Source organism: Vanessa cardui, chromosome 22, assembly GCF_905220365.1.
Source record: "Vanessa cardui chromosome 22, ilVanCard2.1, whole genome shotgun sequence".
NCBI lineage: Eukaryota > Metazoa > Arthropoda > Insecta > Lepidoptera > Nymphalidae > Vanessa > Vanessa cardui.
In genome coordinates, this window is record NC_061144.1 from 99399 (window position 1) to 116290 (window position 16892).

The 16892-nt window shown below is 37.7% G+C and overlaps 1 protein-coding gene across 3 annotated transcripts; it reads left to right on the plus strand.

The window, feature by feature from the left end:
• Window positions 1-1278: 1278 nt before the first annotated feature.
• Window positions 1279-16715, plus strand: LOC124539468. 3 transcript variants are annotated; one of them, XM_047116867.1, is made up of 7 exons: window positions 1279-1568; window positions 11117-11239; window positions 11666-11769; window positions 13669-13771; window positions 14926-15067; window positions 15465-15518; window positions 15623-16714. In XM_047116867.1, the coding sequence occupies exons 2-7, from the start codon at window positions 11120-11122 to the stop codon at window positions 16222-16224; spliced, it is 1125 nt and encodes a 374-aa protein (XP_046972823.1). In that variant the 5' UTR covers window positions 1279-1568; window positions 11117-11119; the 3' UTR covers window positions 16225-16714. The 3 variants fall into 3 exon arrangements, with proteins under 3 accessions (XP_046972823.1, XP_046972821.1, XP_046972822.1); XM_047116865.1 differs by having other exon boundaries at window positions 15602-16713; XM_047116866.1 differs by having other exon boundaries at window positions 1281-1348; window positions 15602-16715.
• The last annotated feature ends 177 nt before the right edge of the window (window positions 16716-16892 follow it).

Consider the following 16892-nt stretch of genomic DNA (forward strand, 5'->3'; position numbering starts at 1 on the left):
GTTTATCGACTGTGAAAAACCATCAATCTAACTATTCAGATCATTTATTTAATATGGAGAATATTTTCTTCATAATAATGACTCAACGCCATCGGTTGAAGTAAGGTAAATAGTAACGACACTGCTGACCAAGGGTCTACACGTATCAGTAAATAAAAATACAAACTCATTTATCTGATAAACGCCGGAATGCTCAGATTCTATTCCGCCACCCAGAATAAAATGAACAGCTTATTGTTCAAACTCGGCTTAAGCCCGCAATCGTGAGATTAGATAGATGTGTTTTAACACTGGATCATCTTTCGATCATCTTTGCCCTCCTTGGATAGGACTGGTCATAAAAACAGCCGTCTTATTGTTACATCATAGTTTCCAAGGTTGCTGGCGCTTTAGTGACGTGAAGGATGATTAATATTTGTTACAGGATCATTGTCTACGAACAGTGGTGACCACTTACAATAAGGTGACCCATTTGCCATTACATCAAATACTCACACCTCCTAGAAGATGAGAGTTAAATAACTATTATACTATTATATTATAAATGTCTGTCGCTCTTTCACTATGAAGCATACTTGAACATGGGCTACTTTTTGCCTTACACATGACAACAACCCCTAAATCGCGAGCGAAGCCGCGGGCAATAACTAGTATACATTAATGAAAGCCATGTAAGTCTTTATAGTTTTAATGCTGTAGTTAAGACCTTCTTAGAGCATCAGAACAAATTAGAATCAAGTTTGCATAACAAAGAATTATCTGAATGAAAACAATGTTGTTTCGACGTACTCGTAACCGCCAAGTGTAAATGTTAAACCCTCTAATTCTTGCGTGTACATTATGGATTTCAGCTGAATTCCAGCGAGACTTGAAGCCGTTAGTTGTAACTTAAAACATAAGGTCAATGTCGGGATCGAAACCTAAGCTGACCTACAACGTGCAACCGACTAATGAACGCTAACTTTATTTAAGAACCGATTTGTTTTGCTTAGTTACCGACTACGTATACTCATTGAAAGGAAATTCAATTGAAGCGTGATTTTATTATTCATACTTTCCTCATAACTCAAAAATGATTAAATATAGAAACCGGGCATAACAGTGATTGCTGATAATTATTACCAACTGGCGTAAAAACTGGATTTCAACTAATTTGTATTGACTAAAACTGTTAAGTTGTTGTTTCAGTATTTTGCAGTAGTAATTACTGTAGTAAACTTTTCCTGTAGCGATACATGCATAGGTACGATTGACCTCGCAACATGCGGTGTTTGCGAGGCGTGCAGTCGTGTAGTCGGCGCGCTGCCTTCAGTGAGTCTAACACGAGCAGTGGTAACGACGCAGTTGTGTAAGGATCTGGTTCGGCGGCGGCGTGGGCCGGCACCGCGCCTGCGCGGAACACCTTCCCAACACTCGCTTGACACCCCGCTTTGCGTTGCACGTATTTTATGCAAACCTTCGACAATACACACAATAAATATCGTTTTTACAAATAAGTGCGGTTAATGTGTCGTTTGTGATGTGTTAGTGGCAGTCGCTAAGTGATCGTCGGCGTGGAATCGCTGCCGGTGAGTTTTGAGAAATCGTTAATTTGTGCAATCAATGTTACGTGCAATGCTTAAGTGAACATCGTTATTCAATAGCCGATTTGTGAGTGAATTCTCGATTGTTCTAATTACATACATTTGATGATTGATTATGATTTATTCAAATTTGTTTACAATTGTTATTACAGTTGCTAGCCATTATACTTTGTATACCTGTGCTATGCAATACGCGATCGTTACAGTTCCCTCCTTGTGATAATATTTATTACATATATTATATATGAACATATAGTACCTATCGAAAAAGTCATACATTTGAAATTTATCAAAAAGTAGGATTCGTAACTTATCATCACACAAAACTATCTACTAAAGATTTGCATAAACAACATTAGATGAACTAGCTCCAAAAAACATGGGCGAATTTCTACAAACACTATTATTATTCATCGTATATGATGTATAAATACTCACTAGATTTTCATCTATAATCGTAAATAGTTATATATATTCTATTGTCTCGTACCATCAGTTAGTGATAATTGTTGTGAGCACTATCCCTGCATTGCAGGCTGCGTTGCAAATAACTTTGACCTGTTAAACCATTCTTTAAGTACTGAATCGAAGTTCACCGATACATCGTGTCATGTCAGAGTCTGCCAAGCTACATTAACTTTAATATTGATAAAGTTTAAAGGCGATATGCATCTGTTATCAAACAAACAACAGCAGCCTGTAAATTCCCACTGCTGGGCTAAAGGCCTCCTCTCCCTTTGAGGAGAAGGTTTGGAACATATTCCACCACGCTGTTCGAATGCGGGTTGGTGGAATGCACATGTGGCAGAATTTCTATGAAATTTGTCACATGGAGGTTTCCTCACGATGTTTTCCTTCACCGCTGAGCACGAGATGAAATATAAAGACAAATTAAGCACATGAATCAGCGGTGCTTGCCTGAGTTTGAACCCGCAATCATCGGTTAAGATGCACGCGTTCTAACCACTGGGCCATCTCGACTCTGCATCAGTTATCATCATTATACTATTTCGCTTCTTAAGATACGTGGGGAGTTCCTTAGACCTGTAATTGTCTCGACACAGGGTGCAACCTTTATGCAAAGTATTAGTCTTTTCAATTAAGATCTTTGTCGACTTAACATTATTATTTGCTATATGAATGTTTGCTTGTCTGGCCTTCGTTCGTCGCAAAGAAACAACAGGGTGGCATTTAGTGTAACTCTATAGTTTGGTCGTTTCTACCCGTTGCGATGTCACCTGCGGAATCTGATAAAAAAAAGTTGTTTTCTACGCAATCTGATCTAATCTTATTGGATTACGTTGATTCGGGTGTTTGGTAATGCTAGTTGAACGGATTAAGTCGAAGATTAAATCGGTTTAGAGCCTAATTTCAAATCACACGTTTCTTAGCCCGGTCTAAAAAAAGGTTTCCTAAAGTTTTGACTCATCGCATATAATATTGGGTCAGGGTGACATATAGTAAAAATTAATAGTCAACTGTATGCATCACCGCTGTGCTAAGGTCCTCTCCTTAGAACAAACAAAACAAACGAGGCAACTTTATTACCTTGGTATGCACGACAGCTTCGTTTGACAATCGCTAAGAGTCATATTGCTTTGCCAGTGTTGGTGTACTTAGGGGCCAACTGTTGTGCACTTCTTTTCGATACTGTCACAGCTTTCAATAGAAGCCATTTGAAGAGCAGGCTGACATTGCCTTACGTTAAGCAAATGTCAAATCTGTTACACCTAGTACACAACGTCGCGGACCGCGCTGTGATGGATGAGCTGTCCAAACGTCAATACCGAGAGTGTGTTCACATGCAAGTGCGGTCTTGTTTAACGTGTAACACATCAGCTGGTGGCAGGTTTGAGAATTACCGCATATAAATGTAATCTTTATTAATATTATAAATATGAAACAAACCGCGCGGAACCAAATTTGATGAAATTGTATGAAGCAAACTTGAACTCTACGAAAAGACACAGGCTACTTTTTTGCCTGACACATGACGTGCAACACCCTAAGCGAGCTGATCCGCGTGCGATTACTAGTCTTATAAATTTGACTATACCTTGTTATGTCTTTTCAATTTGAGTACCATGTTTTTGATCATAACATTATAGAAATGTCAATAATATAAACGTCACCCACTATTCTACACAACATCCAGTTTAATTTCGGATCAAAATCATTCAAAATCAAAATATACTTTATTCAAGTAGGTCATTTAACAAACTAAATTAAGTTATGCTGGTTAACCACTGGTTTAGAATGTAAATTCTACCTAGAAGACCTAGCAAGAAACTCTGTATTTACTCTTTTTAGCATTTAGTAAAAAGTAAAGTAAGTAAAGTAACAGCCTGTAAATTTCCCACTGCTGAGATAAGGCCTCCTCTTCCATTAAGGAGAGAGATTGGAACATATTCCACCACGCTGTTCCAATGCGGGTTGGTGGAATGCACATGTGACAGAATTTCGATGAAATTAGACACATGCAGGTTTCCTCACGATGTTTCCCTTCACCGCCGAGCACGAGATGAATTATAAACACAATTAAGCACATATATATAGTGGTGCTTGCCTGGGTTTGAACCCGCAATCATCGGTTAAGATGCACGCGTTCTAACCACTGGGCCATCTCAGCTCTTACTGGGCCATCTCATAGCATTTAAAACTACAGTAATGTATATATCCTGTCTGAAAGTCAACAAATATACTCTATCTTTTTTGTAATTTGTATTGTATTACAGATTTATACAACATAAAGATAAAATAAAAATACATATATGCATTTTATCATCAAAGCGAATATTTACGTGAAGGCGAAACGTATAATTATGTTAATTTAATTTGAGTTAAACCATTTAAATTACAAATTGCTTTAGTTTGTCAAGGATAACAACAATTTGACAAATATACCGTTTGTTTATCCGATTATCCAAGTCGATGGCCCAGTGGACACGTAGACCTGACACGATCGATCGATAGGTTTATGTCCGGAGTCCGGACACACCGCCGAGCTATTAATTAAAGCACTTGATTTGTGTTAATTATTCAAGCGACGTTCGGTTATCGAGTAGTTAAGAGGACGCATTGGAAATGTTGGCATCCTTGACAATTTTGACAGTAATTACGAAAATAACGAAAGTGTATGTTGGTGACCTGAACAGATCATGATGAAAAACTTATTTTGTTAGTTTTCAATAAATGATAGGTAACTTTTGTAACAGAGAAGAAAATATCAAACCAATCAACGCCCATAATAGGTGTGTATGTCTTTTTAAAAAGAGATTCACATCTTACGGACAAACGGGAAAGATTTAACCTTCCTGTAGACATTATTAAAATTATTATTCCTTCATTAAAATTGTAGAAGGAATTTCTCAACTTATGATTTGCGACTAAATAAAATAACAAAAAGCATTTTGTCGTTTAGTTATAAGTAAAGTACTTCGTGGAGACTTGTGTGTCACAATAATTGTTGCCTGTGTTTGGGACTGTAATACGGGGAGTCTTGGACCCTAAAATATCGGGATCACCCGTACAATATAGTCCTAGTCAGGCCTTTATATCTTTAATGATAATTGTTCTAAGCCAGCACATACTCCGAAAAACCTATTGAAAATTTTAAAAGCCTTTTTTCCCTATTGATCAATTAATGCTAATATCTTTTTCATTTGAATTTGATTGTAATGTTCGTATTAATGTATTTGAAAATTATAATACAGAATTTGATACTCACTTAATATCTTTTTAACTTTGTTGCTTCGAAATAGATATAGATATGTACAAATGATCAAAACAAACTTATAGGTTCCTGCACACACTCAAACACTGCGGGATCCTATCACAGACGGATGTGCGGAAGTAAAATAAAAACTAAAAGTAAAATAAAATAAATTAATTCATACACTTACGTAAAAGAACGAAAAATTACAATTTTAAAACTTCGTTTCACTTTTGATGCACTTTCTAATTTATTAAGAATTAAATTTTGTGTATTATATTCTTAATCGAAAACCAAAGTTATTTTCCGGAACTCATCGACAGCTGCGCTCCAGAAGGTCTGCACTTCACACGAAGCCCTTTAGTGCAGGTCGCAGGTCTGTCATTGCAAAAACTTCCTTAAGAACTGTTATCGCTGTTGCTTATCTTGCTAGTGGCTTTTAGCTTAAATTCTAACTAGATTCAAATAACTTTGCTGAAATGCTGTCGTTCGATCTTAGTTTATGAATTTTAATCATCGTTTCTCAGCAACTTCGTCCAAAAACATCTTATATTCTTTATTTTATTCCAACAGTGTGAAACTCTCTTTAGTTATGAAATCTGGGATAAAAACTATCTTATAACCTTCCCTGGTACTCAAACTATCTTGATACAAACTTATTATTATAAACAAATTCAATTACTTTTAGCAGATAGTGACTCCAAAGATTACAATAATTATATATTATGTTGTACTAATATTTATAATGTCTTTTAAGTCGTTTAAACATTTATTTTTAAATTATTGATTAGATTACCGCACGCACAGCCCTAGTTACTAAAGTAACAAGTCGCTTTCACACCTTCGTTACTTCTAAAATATTTATCCAAATGAAGTAGTGTAAAGGTCAAAGTTTATTTCCTTTAAATATCAAAAGCACTCATTTTTTAAGTGTACAATATGTGTCCTTTAAAAAATAAAGTATAACATTTTAAGGTAACAGGTAACATTCAATAGTTTGTGCGTCAAGGAGTAAGAAACATCCATTCATCGTCACGAATCAAAATCAAAATAGTCTATATTAAACGAGGCTCAGTGATTCGTTACGTAGTGAGTTTAATGTAAAGCTACCAGCGTGGACCGGTTCGGAAAGCAGATTCTACCTAAAAGAACCGGCAATAAAATCAGAAATTAAACAAGTGCTAAATCCGCGATTTTTTATCTTCAATGTAACTTTTTTATTGAGTAATACGCCTTACTTATCAATGATTATTAATATTTATAATATTAATGGGATGATCAAAATGATACATTTTTTGGGGAAAATGTCGAATAATGTTTAGTTTTAACTAAACACACGAGCAATACAGTTTCTGGTGGATATTTTAGCAATTTTAAGTCTATTGTGCCGGTAGCTGGGCTAGTTAATTGGATAGAACATCAAATTAATAGCTTTTGTAAATTTGACCTTTAAAAATCAAATCAGCGGCAGTGATCTCTGATTCGATGTGCAGTGTTACATGAGATTATAATAGGCTGTAGGCTCATCGGAAAAGCGACTGAAACGTTCTTCGCGGCACTCCTATTGATTATTAATATAATAAAAAAAAGTATTATGCAGATGCTCATCTTTGTAAAAACTTCTCTTGAAAGGTGGAGGACGCCTTCGACAATTCATATTGTTAGTTTCTTCTCTGTAAACATTAGGTATATCATTGGCCATAAACAATCCTTCTTAAGATTTCTTTATTTATTAATTTTGTTTAAAAACCCTAACTTAATAGCAGTGAATATTTTTGGCTACCTAATTTTAATTATTAAAATTAATATGTAAGTAAATATTAAATGGGTTATTACGAAATGAACGTTGAACTAGGAATTGTTCGGGGATGTGCTTTGAGTTCCAGAAATATAAAGCAACAGATTTTACCATTTTAAATAAGCATAACTAGATTAAAATTTTACATAATTTATACAAATTTATTAAAAGGCAATCGAAGACTATTTCATGTTATAGAGCGTATAAACGAGCAGGAGGTTCAACTGATAAAAAGTGATTACCACCGCCTCTGGACATCTGCAATACCGGGGGCCTTTAAGGTGCGTTCCCGGCCTTTAAAGAAAGGAGTACGCCGAAGTCGCATCGCTTCAGAAAACTGCCGGCAAAAGCTGGTCCCACAGATTGGTAGTGCGAGGTAGAAAATATCTTAAAAATCGCATTTTTGAGGATTTTCGGACATCAAGGTGGTGCGGGTAAAATTTTAAATTTTGACGAGATGTCCGAAGGTGAAATTCAGCAGCCGGGATTAATCCGAACAATTACTTTCCCCGTCAAAATTTCGGTAGAAGATGCAGAGTGATCTAACTTCTCCATGCAAAGCCAAAGGTCAATCAGGTTGGAAAGGGCTTGACCGTATTCATCCCAATTGACGGCGGAACTGAACGAGGCTCGTAATATCCACGCCAAGTATTCCGATACTAGCTGTGGTGGCTATCGGAATGTTCTCAAATAGAGGAGATACGATAGATGACAATTTTAAAGCGGTTAACTATAAACGAAGACTCGATTTCAGACACGAGTTTGTTCCACGATTTCCTTCGACGTTCTCCCGAGAAATATTAGCACTGCTGGTGTATGAGGGGTCAAAGCTACTGTCGTCTGCATAACAGTGAATATGACAGATTTGCAACAAGTCATTGATATGCAGTAGAAACAGAGTGGATGATAAAACGCAGCCTTGTAGAACACCAGAATGGACGAATTTTATATCAGATCATGCACCATAGAAAACGACTTTAATGCTCCGATCTGCCAAAAAGCTGGTGGTCCAATTGAATACTTTTTTACAGTAGCTTGTGTCTAATTTTATAGAAATTCTGCCACATGTGTATTCCACCAACTCGCATTGGAATAGCGTGGAGGAATATCTTTCGAACCTTCTCTTCTCCAAAGGGCGTAGTTGGTGTTGGTGATCGGTTGCCCTTCATAGGGATCGGATGCACCAAAACATTCTTCCAGGAGTCCGTCTGCTTTCGTAGTCAGCGACATAAAGCGCCGACTATCCGATTTGTAACTTTATATACAACAAAATAATTCATTTTGTTTAGATTTATTGTCGTATCTTAACTAAAGGCTAGACGCCCTAATTTTTTGTTTGTTTAATTAGCGCAAAAAATTTTTTTGATAATACGATAACGACGTCTTTTCTTAACTTAGCGAAATAATTTCGCGGGGGATTTGAACCCTTAACACCCTTCTTCCCTGCCTACAGCTATGAACTACCTACAACACGTTTGTCTGTTTTCCTAATTTGTTTGTTGATTATATGGAATCAACGTAAATATTTTGTATGTAGAAGTTACAGTTTGTATAGTATGCCCAGCGTGTATTTAGTAATGTGGCATAATTGAGCATTAGGGCATTAAGCGCGGCTGCGTCGCAAACTCGATCATTTACTGACACGCTACTGTAACAGAAATTACGTTGATGTAAATCTTAGAAGTAATGTTATTTCCATTGAAATGTGCGTTTTGTACGCAAGAATTATATAACGCGATTTTTCAATGGATTATTAAAAATATACACACGCACTTTCTACAATCAATATATGTAACAACTCATTGCGATCTTTAATAACAACTGACTAGGCACCTACCTAGTTTTGATCGGCACTGTGGATGGCTGATACACAGATATCCAGTCGATTTACGATTATATAATGTAGTTATAGTTATTGTTATATTTGGAGCCTCAAAAGAGAGAAGCGATACGAGCCCGTTGATGGACCCAGTATATTCTCGTATTGATTTTTGATAGATATACTGTAGGGTTTTCTTGGCTCTAAAAAATATGTTGAATACGCAATTATTTTTTATTACTTTTTAGTGCATATTTATTTGTTGTAAAATAGTGTTTTGATCGAAGTCGGTTTTTCTTTTTGTTAATTTTTTTATATTTTAAGTGAAGCTGATATAGACTAACTAATTTTTCTGAATATGGATCCATTAAACGTTCCGTTTATATGAGTCAGAAACTACTTAAGCTTGCGAATAAAGCAAAAATACACTTTCGAAAATGCGGCTTCAATACGTCATGCGGCATTAACCACAAGATACCACCACCCTCGAAAGAGCTGTAATCGATCTCAGTAAAAAACCTTTGCAAAAGAGCTAATATAAGACGTACATCATATAAGACGGTGAGAAATTCTGCCCCATATCGCACCCTAACTGTGAACCGTTTAGGAGTTCCATCACATACATACTAGAAGTTAGCAATGTGATGTCGTAAATAAACAAATTCTGTAGTATATTTAGTATCAGTATTGCACCCGTGCGAAGCCGGGGCGGGTCACTAGTTGATTATAATATTGAATTACGACGATTACATGAACATAACCACGTTACGGAAGGTGACTCAAACATCCAAATAACCTATAAATAAAAGATTCGGCCGAGCATCGGTAACGTGCTCCTCAGAATTGTTCCGTTCCTTTCCGTTCCGTTACTTTGTCATAGATCCTATGCTCAGAACCTTACCAAACTTTCACGAAACTACCCTTCAAATATATCCTTTATAATAAAATAAGAATCATCAAAATCGGTCGGCGCAACTTTGAGTTATTCGCCTATTTATCGCGCACATACATAAAGCAAATTTAAGATTTATATCGTTTTCATATGGATACCGTCATCAGAACTAGACTAAGTTAAAATGGGACCACACGAGAAGCACTAGCTTTGAAATAAAAAAAGATAAAATGTATGAGGTAAGTAACATAAAAAAAGTACAGACGAATTGATAACCTCCTCCTTTTTGAAGTCGTTTGATAACCATGTTAATTTAAATTCTTATATAAAAATATTAGATCAAACCAACTGTAAATATTGCATACCCGTGCGTATCAACGCTGCCCACAGGATTATTTTTATCAGAGAATCACGAGTACGACACGTTGATAGCATTCATCTCATTAATCCTTGACTTCATCCTCAGTTCATTAACTTTACATTGTATGTATTACTGGCACTTTTTTTTATGGTGTAGGTTGGCGGACGAGCATATGGGCCACCTGATGGTAAGTGGTCACCATCACCCATAGACAATGACGCTGTAAGAACTATTAACTATTCCTTACATCGTCAATGTGCCACCAACCATGCGTACTAAGAATCTATGTCCCTTGTGCCTGTAGTTACACTGGCATGTAGTTATTTGTAGTTTATTTTTATACTTAAATACAAATATTCGAATGTGATAACGTTACTGATGAGGGATAAGGTAACCCAAAAAATTGGCATTTACTCATTTTCAACCAAATTTCAAGTTCTAAAGATATAGGGATTGAGGAATAGAGAAAGCGACTTGTTTTATACTATCTAGTGATGGAACTCCTAAACGGGTCATAGTTAGGGTGCGATGTGGGGCAGGGTTTCTTACAGTCTTTAATCAAATTTTGTGTATGTGATGTGCAAAACATTTTTATTACTTTTAGTGCATATTCATTTGTTTTAAAATAGCGTTTTGTTTGAAGTCGGTTTTTCTCTCCGTTTAAATTTTTATTTATCTTACAAAGCTTCTTCCAAGGGTATTTATTCTATGAGAGATCGCTATAAGCGATAAAACCGCTTTGGCGCACCATTACTTGATTATTATTATTAATATATGGTTTCTCTTATGTCGTCAGTGTACAAATATATAATTAACATTTAATTATGTCCTTAAATATTAAAAAAATATAAATGAATAACTAACCCATATAATACTCAATTCGCCGTTATAGGTTCTTAGTTTATGTAAGACAGACAAGCGAATATTAAATAGAGTGTCGTGTGGTGACAGAGGATGCAGGCGACCCTGCCGCCGGTATGGTCAGAAATCGAGCGCTACCGGCGGCGGCGCGGGCGCGTCACGCTGGCGGAGCTCAGCGAGATCACTGCGCGGGCGCACCAAATGCACATGCAGGTTGATATTTATCATTTGTACTCTAAACTCTAACTCTCATTGTATATAAAATAATTTAAAACATACAGCTTACGTTTAAGTAGTTGACATGCATGTAGTTACTGCCTAATGTTATAACTAAGAAACTAGCGAACGACCCCGGCTTGGCACGGGCGCAATACTGATAGTGAATATGCTACAAAATTTGTTTATTTACGACATCATTTTACAAACTTTAAAAATTATCAGTGTTTCTGTACTATATTATTCATGTATTATACACAAAAACCTTCCTCACGAATCACTCCATCAATTGAAAAAAACCGCATTAAAATCCATTGCGTAATTTTAAAGATCTAAGCATACATATACATAGGGACAAGTAGCGGTGAGCGACTATGTTTTATACTGTGTAATGATATGCAATGACGAAGACTGTTCGCGCAGGAGCTGCGAAGACTGCGCGAGTTGCACGCGCGTCTCGACTGGCCGCGCGTGCACCGCCCCGAGATCCTTCTGTACACGCCGAACCAGCTCAGGCAACTCATTCGGTAACTCTGCATTATATTCAGATTTTGTGCAAATGTTATTCAAATCAATTTTATTCAAGTAAACTTTACAATGAAGCGTTTTTGAATCGTCAATATTTAATACTACCACCGTTTCGGAAAGCAGCTTCTAGCGAGAAGAAACGGCAAGAAACTCGCATAGTTGCTCTTTTCATATAAACAAATTTACAATGCTGTTATTTATAGTAGTGAGTAGTGAGGTTCTTAGGGTCGGAGGCCATTATGACCTCTAAGGACCGGAGTTAGAACATTTTATAGTTCTATCTTTTATAGTTTAGGCATCATACGCAAAAAATCAACTTTTTTGGTAGATTTTTTCCTTGTTTGTCCGAAAAACCCAAAATATCTTACGGAACCCTATTTTTTTTTCAAAATAAAATTTAGCCTATGTTATGCGGAATTAATTTAGCTTTCGAATGGTGAAAGAATTTTTAAAATCAGTCCAGTAGTTTTTGAGCCTATTCATTACAACCAAACAAACAATGTTTTCCTCTTTATAATATTAGTGTAGATATTATCATAAATATATTGTGAAGCAGCCTTTAATACACCGATTTCTTTAAATTTCTCGCGTAATGATGTGATACAGTTAACATTCTAAATAGTTCGGATAGCTCTTTTCTGCAGAATAAAAACAACTTCAATCAACAAAAATCTGCTGCATTACCCCATAACAACATTCCATATGACATAACTGTGAAAATTACTAAAATAAACTAGTCTAGCAGTACTTATGTCCGTGAGATTTCTAATTATTTTTATTGCATAAATGGCACTACTTAGTTTCCTTACTAGGGCATACGAATGGGTGCCCCACTGCAGTTTGGAGTTAAGGGTTATCCCTAAATCGACCGTCGACTCAACAAACTCAATCCTTTAAATTTTTAAAGAAACACGCTTAGTCTTTTATGCATTTAATATTAGTTTATTTATACCAAACCAATAAAGAACCCGCGACAGAGCACTGCTTACAACGTCATAGTTGTTTATTTTTCTATCAAGTTTAAAAATAAGGGAAGTGTCGTCTGCAAATAGTACAATATCGTAAGTCTTTTTTAAGAAATAAGGTAAATCATTTATATATATTAAGAACAAGAGAGGTCCTAAAATTGAACCCTGTGGTACACCCATTTGCTCCACCCGCGCCCGCATCAGTAGTCGAGCGACTTTTAGTGAAACTAGACTGTTGAGAATGCAATAGCTTGTTCGAGTTAAAGTATAATAACAATTAATTAAGCATGATTTTAATTTTTTTTTTATTTTACTCAATACGTCTAAGGCGTCATTATATTCAGAGGAATATTAGAGAAATATTGGAATTTACCTATAAATTTGCCTTTTATACTAAGGGATAACTGCCCTGCATCAAACTTCAACCTATCTGTCTCCGAACTTATAATATCCCAAGTAGGTTTCTTTTATTTTTAGATTTTAAGATTTTATATTAATATGAATTGTTTAAATAATTTGACTCCCGAAAAAACAGGCACATAAAATATACTGATATAGATTTTTTTTTATTTTATGGTATAGGTTGGCGGACACGCATATGGGCCATCTGATGGTAAGTGGTCACCATCGCCCATAGACAATGACGCTGTACGGAATATTAACTATTCCTTACATCGTCAATGTGCCACTAACCTTTGGAACTAAGATGTTATGTCCCTTGTGTCTGTAGTTACACTGGCTCGCTCACCCTTCAGACCGGAACACAACAATACTGAGTATTGTTATTTGGCGGTAGAATAACTGATGAGTGGGTGGTACCTACCCAGACGGGCTTGCACAAAGCTCTACCACCAAGTAAAGCTCTGCATAATTTCTCATTGTTGTATGATAACGATAAGTGATATAATTGGTATCGTGAACGCCTCGCAGGCTGGGTAACGCAGCCGACACGGCAGCGCAGCCCACTTCTGGCAGCTCGTGGCGCCCTGGCCCGCTCGGCGCGCCCTGGCACCTGCCCGACAACGACGCCTCGGTACCACCTCCACTCATATTATGCCTATTTACAACAACAGCCTGTAAATTCCCACAGCTGGGCTAAAGGCCTCCTCTCCCTTTGACGAGAAGGTTTGGAACATATTCCACCACGCTGTCCAATGCGGGTTGGTGGAATACACATGTGGCAGAATTTCTATGAAATTTGTCTCATGCAGGTTTCCTCACGATGTTTTCCTTCACCGCTGAGCACGAGATGAATTATAAAGACAAATTAGACACATGAATCAGCGGTGCTTGCTTGGGTTTGAACCCGCAATCATCGGTTAAGATGCACGCGTTCTAACCATTGGGCCATCTCGACTCATGACTTATGCCTATTTAGTACAATTAAATGATTATTTTTCAATAAAAATATTATTTATTGAGATGCGAAATTTATTTATTATTAAATGCGAATGAAGAAATATCGAAATTATAGTATAATATAAGCATACTTACAAGTTAATGATTAAACTAAAGTATGAGGTAGGAGAACTTAAAACCAAAAGGAAACTCTTTGCACTAATATTAAAAAAAATGTCTGTTATCTCATAATGTTGTCTTCAATTTTTGCGATTATTACACATTGCAATAAAACTAGTTTTAACGGATTTGAATCGCGTATATTAATTATTTTTAACATCCCGACGTTTCGAGCACTTTACAGCGTTCGTGGTCACGGGTAGACCACGAACACTGTATACGCGATTCAAATCCGTTAAAACTAGTTTTATTTCAATCTGTTATCTCAATCGAACTTCACAATTGAATTTCATCGTGTAGGTGTTTTTTTTTATTTTTATGGTATAGTTTGGCGGACGAGCATATGGGCCACCTGATGGTAAGTGGTCACCATCGCCCATAGACAATGACGCTGTAAGAAATATTAACTATTCCTTAAACCGTCAATGTGCCACCAACCTTGGGAACTAAGATGTTATGTCCCTTGTGCCTGTAGTTACACTGGCTCACTCACCCTTCAGACCGGAACACAACAATACTGAATACTGTTATTTGGCGGTAGAATAACTGATGAGTGGGTGGTACCTACCCAGACGGGCTTGCACAAAGCCCTACCGCCAAGTAAAGGTGTGGTGAAGGTTTCGAAATGACTTCCCAAATGTCGAGAATGTAAGTGGTAGAGTGTGGCAGGCGGAGGGCGGCGGCGAGCGCGCGAGCGAGTGGTGGTCGTGGCGCGGCTGGGGCGCGGGCGCGCTGCTGCTCGTCGCGGCGCTGCTGCTCGTGCGCGCCACCGACCGCTGCTTCACGCGCAACTACGCGCGCTGCACGAGCTGTACGGTCGCACACATTTATGCATGCATTTATGGTGCAGCGACCACACTTTGGCAAAGCATCAAATCCCTGTTACGAATGATCCAGACATGCTACTAAAATTTATATGTAACAAGTCAAGATGTTTTTGTAGAGAGAGCAGCAGAGCTGTTGTACAATACAATTTTGCAAAATTTCAAATCATAATAATAATAACTCTTTATTGTACACACACACTAAAAAATAAATTTTACATTCAATAACACAATATATGAAAAAAGAAGAAATGTACAACAGGCGGTCTTATCGCTTAAAAGCGATTTCTTCCAGACAACCAGCGTGGAGGAGTTAATGTGCAAAAGCGGAAAGCAGAAAGAATCATAATTTCAAAATAATGATTAATGTTATCTGTTTCGCAGCTCGCAGAAGACGCTCCGAAGAGTGGCCCACGCCCAACGTGCTCGCCACGAGTAGTGAGTATCAGTGCGCTCGCAGCGAGCCACGCGTGTATAAGTACAATGAGTATATGGCATCGAACACTCTTAACTTTCCGCAGTACTCACACACATACTTTCAGACCGTCATCCCCTCAGCGTAGACGCGGAGACCTCCCCGAACGAATTCGACGCTTACCCCTCCGAGTCGAGCGACTCCGGCAACGACGTGGTGTTCACCGCCGACCTGCCGCCGCCGTACTCCGAGTGCGCCACCGAGGGCGGCAAGCACGTCGCACGGGAGGAGCCGCCGCCGCCGTACTCCGCCTGCTACGTCGCCTTCTCCAACCCCAAGGACGGGCCGCCGTCCGTCCGGTTCCTCAACGGCCAGCAGAGCATGTTCGAGGGCGAAGGCTCGCCGACCTCGACGCGCTTCATAAACGTGCAGACCTCGACGGACGAGCTCACGGAGATAGCGCACTCAAGCAACGGGTTCAACCACTTCGACACCGGCCAGATCCCCAACAACCCGATCGGGGATCGGATATACAAGCTGCCCTACTTCGACAACGCGAACGTCGAGACGGACGACTCCGACGAGTGCACGGGCGAGTGCATCGCCAGCTCGCTGGAGTGCATCAACATCGGGCCGGCGCCGCTCGCCACGCAGGACATGACCATCGACATCGACGCCGACGCCCCCGCCGCCCCCGCCGCCCCCGCAGCCCCCGCGGAGCCCTGTTAGCGCGCGGGCGCGTACGTAGATGGCTGATCGAGTGCTGTGAATATTATCGAAACGCTTATACTCTTAAGATCGATATTCTTATGAAAGTAATATTTTAATTATTTGTGTTTCATTGAAACATTCGAGTAGATAAAATAAATTGTTATAGTAATATTTTACTAATCTTCGAATGCCGACCTGCGAGGACGAAATAATATTTGAATGTAAATATATCAATATGTCGGTGGAATATTCAGGTTGTGTAGAGATTTTAAGAAAATATACTTTTGTAGATTCTCCTTTGTCACTGTACACAGACACATGTAGTAGATCACGGTGTAATACCCCAGGTACCTAACTTTGGATATAAAATTATGAATAAATAAAAATAAATAATTTCTTAAAATATTTTTAGATTAACCCCCGAATATCGTTTTGTATTCTAAAGTAACATAATATTTACAAAAACGTCCCCGAAATAAAAATCGATTAGTTTTAAGTGCTTTATTTAATAAGTACATTTAAATACTAAAATATACTTTAATTGAACTACCTTAAAATATAATATTATTCATAAATACAATAAATGCACATTGAGCTGAGTATGTTGTTATAAAAATTGTCTTGAAAAATATACAAGCATCATAAAACTTTATTAAAAAAAGTTACATATGATCTAAAAATATTAT